Below are 10,000 nucleotides of genomic sequence, written 5' to 3'. Positions count from 1 at the left end.
CTCCAGTGCTGGTAGCGAAGTCTGGAATGACCCAGCAATAGCCAAGGAACTGGAGGGTGATGATGATGATGTATCACCCATGGAAATCCGAAAGTTTCTTCAGGACATTTTTCGAAAGAAAAACGTTAAAATTATAACCTTCTTCCCAAACCTGTCTGGCTTTATAAACTCCTCAAAACATCTCCTCCTTCAGGCTGAACAACTTGGTGTGACTGAGTCACAAGTTTTTCGCCTTAGAAAGTGTGTATTTAAAGCTCGGAAGGAGCTACAAGTGCAACCCAACTTTCCTTAACCTGACAAACCTTCCCTACCTTCACTATGACCTTCTCTATTGTAACTTTAAATATAAATGGGGGACGTTCACCCCTGCGTAAAGCTCAGGTAAAGTTGCTTGTCGAGCAAAAACATGTTGATGTTCTTTTGCAATAAACAAGATGTAGCTCTTCGTGCATGAGTCAATGGACTCACATCATGAAAGGACAATGGTTCTTTCGTTGCTTGACCTGTCCTAGTGCTGGAGTGGCTTTTTACTTAAATCCTTCTCTCTGTCCTGAAAATGTCACTTTTAAGGAGTTAATTAAAGGGCATTTAGCTTCAGTTAATTTCTTTTATAATGGTTATAAACACACTTTAATAAATGTATATTCACCGAGTACGAGAATGGAAAGATTAGAATTTTTCACACAGTTAGAAATGTTCCTCACACACCTTGATTTTGATGGTCTTGTTTGTCTGTGTGAGGACTTTAACTGCACATTGTTTCCCACCCTTGATCGTAATGGAGAAGAGCCCCACCCATCAAGTACAACACCCTTAAAGAGAGCATTGTCTAAATTCTCCCTTATGGATGTACAGTGGGGAGAACAAGTATTTGATAGACTGCCGATTTTGCAGGTTTTTCCACTTACAAAGCACGTAGAGGTCTGTAATTTTTATCATAGGTACACTTCAACTGTGAAAGACGGAATCTAAAACAAAAATCCTGAAAATCACATTGCATGATTTTTAAATAATTAATTTGCATTTTATTGCATGAAATAAGTATTTGATCACCTACCAACCAGTAAGAATTCCGGCTCTCACAGACCTGTTAGTTTTGTCTTTAAGAAGTCCTCCCATTCTCCACTCATTACCTGTATTAACTGCACCTGTTTGAACTCGTTATCTGCATAAAAGACAGCTGTCCACACTCAATCAATCAGACTCCAACCTCTCCACAATGGGTAAGACCAGAGAGTTGTCTAAGGACATCAGGGACAAAATTGTAGACTTGCACAAGGCTGGGATGGGCGACAGGACAATAGGCAATCAGCTTGGTGAGAAGGCACCAACTTTTGGCACAATTATTAGAAAATGGAAGAAGTTCAAAATAACAGTCAATCTCCCTCGGTCTGGGGCTCCATGCAAGATCTCACCTCGTGGAGCCTCAATGATCATGAGAAAGGTGAGGGATCAGCCCAGAACGACACGACAGGACCTGGTCAATGACCTGAAGAGAGCTGGGACCACAGTATCAAAGAAAACCATAAGTAACACACTACGCCGTCATGGATTAAAATCCTTCAGCGCACGCAAGGTCCCTCTGCTCAAGCCAGCGCATGTCCAGGCTCGTCTGAAGTTTGCCAATGACCATCTGGATGATCCAGAGGAGGAATGGGAGAAGGTCATGTGGTCTGATGAGACCAAAATAGAGCTTTTTGGTTAAAAACTCCACTCGCCGTGTTTGGAGGAGGAAGAAGGACGAGTACAACCCCAAGAACACCATCCCAACCATGAAGCATGGAGGTGGAAACATCATTCTTTGGGGATGCTTTTCTGCAAAGGGGACAGGATGACTGGACCGTATTGAGGGGAGGATGGATGGGGTCATGTATCGTGAGATCTTCGCCAACAACCTCCTTCCCTCAACAAGAGCATTGAAGATGGGGCGTGGCTGGGTCTTCTAGCATGACAACGACCCGAAACACACAGCCAGGGCAACTAAGGAGTGGCTCCGTAAGAAGCATCTCAAGGTCCTGGAGTGGCCTAGCCAGTCTCCAGACCTGAACCCAAGAGAAAATCTTTGGAGGGAGCTGAAAGTCTGTGTTGCCTAGCGACAGCCCCGAAACCTGAAGGATTTGGAGATCTGTATGGAGGAGTGGGCCAAAATCCCTGCTGCAGTCTGTGCAAACCTGGTTAAGAACTGGAGGAAACGTCTGATCTCTGTAATTGCAAACAAAGGTTTCTGAACCAAATCTTAAGTTCTGTTTTTCTGATGTATCAAATACTTATTTCATGCAATAAAATGCAAATTAATTATTTAAAAATCATACGATGTGATTTTCAGGATTTTTTTTTTATTCCGTCTTTCACAGTTGAAGTGTACCTATGATAAAAAAATTACAGACCAAATACTACGTGTTTTGTAAGTGGGAAAACCTGCAAAATCGGCAGTGTATAAAATACTTGTTCTCCCACTGTATGGAGACTCCAGAACCCATCTGCACGGCAATACACGTGGTGCCGATGTGCAAATGGCCGGCTATCTCTTGCAAGGCAAGACAGATTTTACATCAACAATGACTCTTTAAATGTCATCGACCATGTTGACACCACCCCAAATGGTTTTTCGGACCACCATATGGTTGTTCTTTATATACTTTCCCTGGCTCGAAATCGTGGCACTGCCCATTGGACCTTAAATGTGAGTCTTCTGCAAGATGAGGATTTTTCTGTCGCCTTTCGAACCTTTTGGGGACTTTTTCTACTACGGAAGCCTTCCTACTCCTGCCTCACACAATGGTGGGACAATGTGAAGACCCATATTAGAACCTTTTGTCAGCAATATAGCTCCTTTTGTACAAAGAATGAATCCACGCTGCAATCTCTAATTGCCAAAGAAATATTGTCTCTCCAGTCAAGCCTTCCAACTCCCAGTGCTGAAAGGACTGTTTCTCGACTAGCAACGAAGAAAGCCCTCCTTGCTTAACTCTGTGCAAAACAAGCCAGAGGGGCTCTAATTTGGCTGCGAATGGAGAACTTCAGCTCTGTTGATACTCCTTCCAAATTTTTCTTTGCTTTGGAAGCGCGAAAAAAGAGAAACCAGCAAATCATTTCGCTGCAGGCACCAGGAGGCCGAACAACACACGATCCAAAAGACATCAGAAGCTTGACAAAACAATACTTCTCTGACTTGTATTGTGCCAGAAACACGAAAGAAGACATGATTAGTTCCTTAACCACTTCTTTGCCCACCTTGTCCGAATCTGCATGTCAACAACTTGACAAGGAAGTGACTGTTGACGAACTTTTTACTGCTTTGCACACTTTGCCCACAGCAAAAGCTTCTGGACTTGATGGAATCCCTGCAGAGTTCTACAAAGCCTTCTGGGATTTGTTGGGACCCGAGTTGCTTGACCTCTTAATTGATAGCCTACAATCAGGCTTGCTACCACTCAGCTGTCGCAGGGCTATACTTGCTCTCATACCTAAAAAAGGAGACCTCCAGCAACTTAAAAATTGGTGTCCCATTTCGCTCCTCTGCACGGACTACAAGATCTTCTCAAAAGTTCTTGCCAACCACCTCAAACCTCTGATTGGGGAGATTGTACACCCCAATCAATCTTATTGCATCCCTAAAAGGACAATACATGATAGCATTTTTATTGTACTTGACATGATCGATATTTGTATTGCTGAACATAGAAATGTTGGTCTAGTGTTTTTAGATGAAGAAGAAGCTTTCGACACGATTGATCATTCTTATCTCTTTGCTGTTTTATGGGGGTTTGATTTTAAGGAAAATTTTATTTGTTATATTAAACTATTGTATAATAATATTTTAGCTTGCTCAAAGTAAATAACATCTTAAGTCAGCCTTTCCCTGTTACCAGGGGTATTCATCAAGGGTGCCCCCTGTCTGGCCTTCTATACTCCCTATTAATTGAACCTTTACTACATCGTTTACGTACACGGCTACAGGGGTTTTATCCTCTGCCGTTAGAAAATCCCGTAAAGACCATTGCTTATGCGGATGATCTCTGCGCAATTGTGCACTCTGATGATGATGTTCGTGCTTTGGTTGAGTCTGTCAAGGAATTTAGCTTGGCTAGCTCGACTAAAGTTAATTTGGAAAAGAGCAAAGCTTTTTACTTTGGTCCATGGAATGAAACTCCACCTCCAACCGTACCAGGGCAGCTTGAATGGACCAATGAAGGAATACGCTACCTCGGTGTCTTTCTTGGAACTCAAGATTTTATTTCAAAAAACTGGGAATCGCTGATTACAAAAACTGAGCAGCGGTTGATAAAATGGAGGGGATTATTGAGGCAGCTTTCCTACCGGGGTCGTACTCTGGTCATTAATAATCTTTCGGCATCAATGCTATGGCATGTTTTCAAGGCACTGCAGGCCCCAGTTTTTATCCTTAAAAAACTTCAAAGCTTTTTTGTAGATTTTTTCTGGGGGTGAAAGCACTGGCTCCGGCCAGGAATACTAAGCCTGCCGACTGCAGAAGGTAGACAGGGGCTAATAGATGTGACGAGCAAAGTGATGGCTTTCCGCCTCCTTTCAGTACGAAGGCTTCTATACTCCGACGTCCCATGGAAAGCCTTTGCCCATTGCTTGCTTAAGCGAGCTGGGAAACTTGGCTATGGTGACGAGCTTTTTCTTCTTGATACGAAGCGCGAGGATATGACATCGATCCCTCTGTTTTACCGAAGCATGCTGGAAGCGTGGCAGGCTGTATCTTTTCGCCGTGATACCAGTGCTTACTCCCTTCAGATGTTTTTAAATGAACCAATATTTTAAAATTCTTTTTTTGATGGGGTCTGTAGTGACAGATCTTTTATGCAAAAGTTTATTGATGTCGGCGTTACGAGAGTAAAACACCTCAGGAACTCCCTTGTACATAGATGGAAGCCAGCTGCTGATATTTCCGTGGCCACCAGTGTGAGGTCCATCAGAGTTATTGGCAGAATTTTCTCTGTGATTTTACGGACTTTTAAGCAAACCGGGTTAAAATGGGACCCAGACATAGAAGATGCCCTCAATTTATCCCAATGTCCTTTCCCAAATCTTTTAATTTTGTTTCAAAGTTTTAGGTTTTTTAACCAGATGGAGAAATCCTCAGTGTACGGTCCACGTGTTCTCACCCTTTTTCCTGGCAAACCCGCAGAGCCACAAGCTCATTGGCGAGCGCTGCTTCAAGCTAACGTTTCCACAACGATTAAATGGCAGGTGATGTACAGAGAACCGATTGTCAAGCACTCAGGCGATCTACAATGGCGGCTAGTGCACAACATCGTGCCTTGTAACATCCTGTCCCACTGAATATGTTCTGAAAACTCGGAATTGTGCCCCTTTTGCGACACCCCAGAGACCATTTTTCACATTTTCATTGAATGTTCAAGGTTGGCCTCACTTTTTGGAATCATGTCACGTGTGATCCGGGGGCTCGGTTTGTCTTTTACACATTGTTTTTATATTTGGTTTCAATGTCTTGTATCAATGGTGAAATGAATGTCTTTTAGCAAACTTTTTTTGTTCTGAGGCAAAACTTGCCATTTATTTATCGAGGAAATGAAAACTGCAGAACACTGACGTTTTAGCTGATGACGTTTTAACTATTTTTAAAGCTTTGGTTACATCGCGTGTTGTTTTTGAGTTTGAAATTCAAGATCCTGTTTTATTTAAAAACCGGTGGTGTGCGAAGCAATCTTTATGTCGCATGGTTCGTGGTGCTCTGAGAATCAATTTATAAATTTAAACATTACTTCTTTGTTACCCCTTCCTTTCCTGGTTGTTTTTTTAATGCCTCTACGAACTTCCTTGCAATAAAGGAGAAGAAAAGTCGAATGAATATATATATATATATATATATATATATATATATATATATATATATATATATATCTCTCTCTCTCTCTCTCTCTCTCTCTCTCTCTCTCTCTCTCTCTCTCTCTCTCTCTCTCTCTCTCTCTCTCTCTCTCTCTCTCTCTCTCTCTCTCTCTCTCTCCTATTCATGCCTGTCATGTCCAATTGTGTACTCACAACTCCACTGTCAGTATGTTGCTTTTTACCCTGTCACCTCACTCTTCAATGAGCCTCGACCTTGTACACAAATGTCAAACTTTTCATGCTCACACATAAGTGAAAAAATAAAAACTTCAGTCTACATGTATAGCTGTCCAAAACACACACACACACACACACACACACACACACACACACACACACACACACACACACACACACACACACACACACACACACACACACACACACACACACACACACACACACACGTACAGTACCACTGAAAGTAGGGAAACCCCTGAATACGATTATAAAAATTTAAACAATGCATTTTATATATTTTTACTTTGTGTGACGTCACCAAAACGGTAAAACGTCACCGTGCTGTTCTGCGTCTGTATGTACGTACCTTTGTACTGATGGTAGAGCGGAGTGAGGTTGCACACTTTACCCAGGAACGAGAGCCACATGTCGTCAGGCTTATTGTGTACGGCGACTTCGCTTGGCAAGAAGTACTTGGGCCGAGCCATGTTCACCCGGTGTGTTCTCTCCCCCACCACGTGTGCCTTCACTCGGTACTCCCCCGTTCACACACACTCTCCCCCACCACGTGTGCCTTCACTCGGTACTCCCCCGTGCACACACTCTCCCCCACCACGTGTCCCTTCACTCGGTACTCCCCCACCACGTGTCCCTTCACTCGGTACTCCCCCACCACGTGTCCCTTCACTCGGTACTCCCCCGTTCACACACACTCTCCCCCACCACGTGTGCCTTCACTCGGTACTCCCCCGTTCACACACACTCTCCCCCACCACGTGTGCCTTCACTCGGTACTCTCCCGTTCACACACACTCTCCCCCATCACGTGTCCCTTCACTCGGTACTCCCCCGTGCACACACACACTTGTATATTTATTTATTGTTTTCTCACTCTCGTCACACTCACTCACTCACTCACACACCTTCCGACGGTTCCCCTCAAGCTGCGGCTTTGCCAACCTTTCCCTTCACATCTCCCTTTTAGTAGTTAACGCACTCACAGCTTATCCGTATGTTTCTGTCACTCACATACAATACTTCTCTCAACTTATCCGTATGTTTCAAAAGAATGAAGAGGATTTCACGACAAGCGAAAAACAATGACATTTCCTTTCGTTGGACTTCAAGTTACTTTGTACATACTATGGTTACCATGGTAACTACTCAGCCCGTCAGAGACTTGCAAAAGAAACCGCTGCTGGTTGGACTCTGAAAACGAATTTCCATGTATGTTTAGTTCATGTTTCACGTTCATGATTTGTAATTATTTGACTTTATATTCTTGCTTAATGTCGATTTTTTTTGACTATTTATTTGTTTACTCGGTGCCTTCAAAAATAGGGCGGTGTATAAGTATGAACGCGCATCTTGACGTTATTTCCTTTTTTTCTGTACGTATACATATCTACATATATATACATTACATATATACATTGCATATATACAAACTAAAATACAGATCTCGCTGATCTATTGTGATTTAGTATTTAACTGAAAAGCTGTTGTTACTTCCACCAACCAGGCCGAAGCGCGATGGTGAGCATCGACGGTGTGTCCGTTCGATTAGTTTACTGTACAAAATGCATTTTATTTTCAAAGGTAAAAATTATTACAAAGCTTCTGCATCATTCACCATTTCATTTCCACATCGAGATCCCATTTTTAATGCACTTGTTTATCATCTCATACCGGCCTTTCGGACTAGTCGAGCTCAGAGGTATGTAGGCCTTGACTCTCGTGTAAATAAGGTGCGAACATCAAGGCCGTACTAGGGGGGGGGGCATCATTGGTCGAGGTTAGGGTGATGTTTTGGGATCCTCGGGTCCTGAGCTCAAACCCCGTCGGCCGTTGAATTACTACACCAGGGGGTTGACTTGGCCTGTCATCCTTCCGAGGTCGGCGAAATGAGTACTAGTTCCAGTGTGTGTACTGGTAGAGGGGCACTGCATCAGCGACACAGTCGCGCTTCAAGAAATGATAGCTACGACCACACACATCGTTTATAGTTTGAGCGACATTCAAACCCAGATGGAGACTGCTTGGAGGTGAGTGTGCTCGTCCGTCCTTCCTCAACAATGAACAAACCCCCCCCCCCACAACAATCAGAGATTGCACCCACGCCAGGACTTGGTTTGTGTGGTGTTTGTGTCACTCGTGTGTGACGTAATTAATAAGAGACATAATTAGAACTGCCACTTTGATTGGACACCTGAGCCTGACCCATGACGGTTTTTTTTATTTATTATTATTCAATTGAATTTAGAGTGGGATTAAAATAAATTCAAATCAAATGGAAGACCAAATGGGTACAAGTCCTGCATTGGAGTCATCAGAAGAAACCCGAACAAGAAAAATGAAAAGATGAAGTCATCAGGAGGAACTTGGATAGGATTTGCATTTCAGCTGCTACTCCGCTACCCTCAAACCCACCCAGGCACAGCCAAGTGAGCCTCATTCAAAATAAAGAAATAAATAAATAAACCCCAGATCAAAAAATTAAATAATTACTACTGCCAGACCATACGTCTGATCAAGTTGAAATTTAAAACATGTATTCCCCATCACTGTGAGATCATGATTCTGAAGTTTCATGTTGATTGATTAAGTGGTTCCACAGAAATCATTATTTAACTTTTTTTCTATACAATATGGCTGCCTAACCATGTGACCTATCAATTATTCCTAAACAAACATGTACACCCAATGCTTGGGGAACATTTGTGATAAGTTTCCCCTTCATCTGTTTAGCCATTCTGGCGAAGAAGTTCTTTTTAATAGGTTTTAGGGTAAATACAATATGGCTGCCAAACCATGTGACCTATGACATCATATGTCTGAACCTTTTGTTCCTCATGGATAGTATAGGCTGTCATACGTGTAAAGTTTCGCCTCAATCTGTTCAGCTACTTTAGAGAAGAATATTTTTGAAGGTTTTTTTTTTTAACCATATGAATGCCGAATCACATGACCAATGACGTCATCATTTTTTTTTTCTGTAAACAATTTTATCCCAAGATGACTCAAAAACTTTCAAACTGATCAGATGTAGTGTTCTACATATGCAATTATGACGTCATAACGAAGGCACCTACAACGTCATTAAAAAAATCACACTTCTTCCCCATGGGGAGTACTTGCCATGTACAAAGTTTCAATTTTTTCCTTGGTGCAGTTTCAGAGGTACGAAGGTCCAAAGTTTTTCCGTTTTTTTTTCAACACAGCTGCCACACCACATGACCAATGATGCCATACTTAGCAATGCAACAAATCTACATCAGTAGTCGCTCCGATGGTGAAAAATTTTGTTTTGACACAAGCGGTTGCAGAGAAAAACAAGTTCTGTGCGGAGAAACGGACAGACAAACAAACAGACCCAAATGCAATACCATCTCCTCTGGCAAGGGTAAACATAAATTAAAAACAGTGAAATTACTTTTTTAGTGGTGTTATCATGATTGTGGTTAGATACAGTACATATTGCTTGTGGCAGGCTTTCCAATTGATGTTGAAGGCTCAGAAGATGAATTAGAGGCTGATTCACTTGGGAGTTTTTTGAAGAACTTAATAATGGAGAATTGAGTGGCTTCCTTCATTTCCTGTTCGTAGACCGCCTTGTAACATTTCATGACATTCTCTATCTCCCTCCACACCTTGGAACTTCTCATGCAGTCGGGGTCATGTTCATTAAAGATGGCCAAGGCTTCATCGACCAATTTGAAACCTTTAGCTGTGACCGTCGTCGTGAGGATTTTAACAGGCACAACCTCCTCAGGACTAGATTCTGATTCAACGGAGCACGAGCGACTCGCACGGAGCAACGGAGCGCGAACGACTCGCTCGGAGCGACGGAGCGCGAACGACTCGCTCGGGGCGACGGAAGCGTGACAAAAGTGTCCGCTGTGAGTAAATGATTCGCTGAGGTTGATGGAGCATGGGAGACTTG

At 42.7% G+C, this 10,000-nt stretch overlaps 2 protein-coding genes across 2 annotated transcripts in view; one reads left to right on the top strand and one right to left on the bottom strand.

The window, feature by feature from the left end:
* Positions 1-6,716, bottom strand: part of CYB5D1 (cytochrome b5 domain containing 1) — a 20,215-nt gene extending 13,499 nt beyond the window's left edge. The window contains exon 1 of the mRNA XM_085898814.1: positions 6,425-6,716. Within this exon, the coding sequence (XP_085754940.1) occupies positions 6,425-6,545 (121 nt within the window). The 5' untranslated portion in view covers positions 6,546-6,716. The remainder of the gene's footprint in view (positions 1-6,424) is intronic.
* LOC147018769 (pre-mRNA 3' end processing protein WDR33-like) overlaps positions 1-10,000 on the top strand; it is a 139,856-nt gene that overhangs the window by 102,693 nt on the left and 27,163 nt on the right. The window lies entirely within an intron of this gene.

This window comes from Eptatretus burgeri, chromosome 10, assembly GCF_056783735.1.
Source record: "Eptatretus burgeri isolate ZD-2024b chromosome 10, Ebu_testis_v1, whole genome shotgun sequence".
NCBI classification, from domain to species: Eukaryota; Metazoa; Chordata; class Myxini; order Myxiniformes; family Myxinidae; genus Eptatretus; species Eptatretus burgeri.
This window is presented reverse-complemented; position numbering and strand designations above follow the sequence as displayed.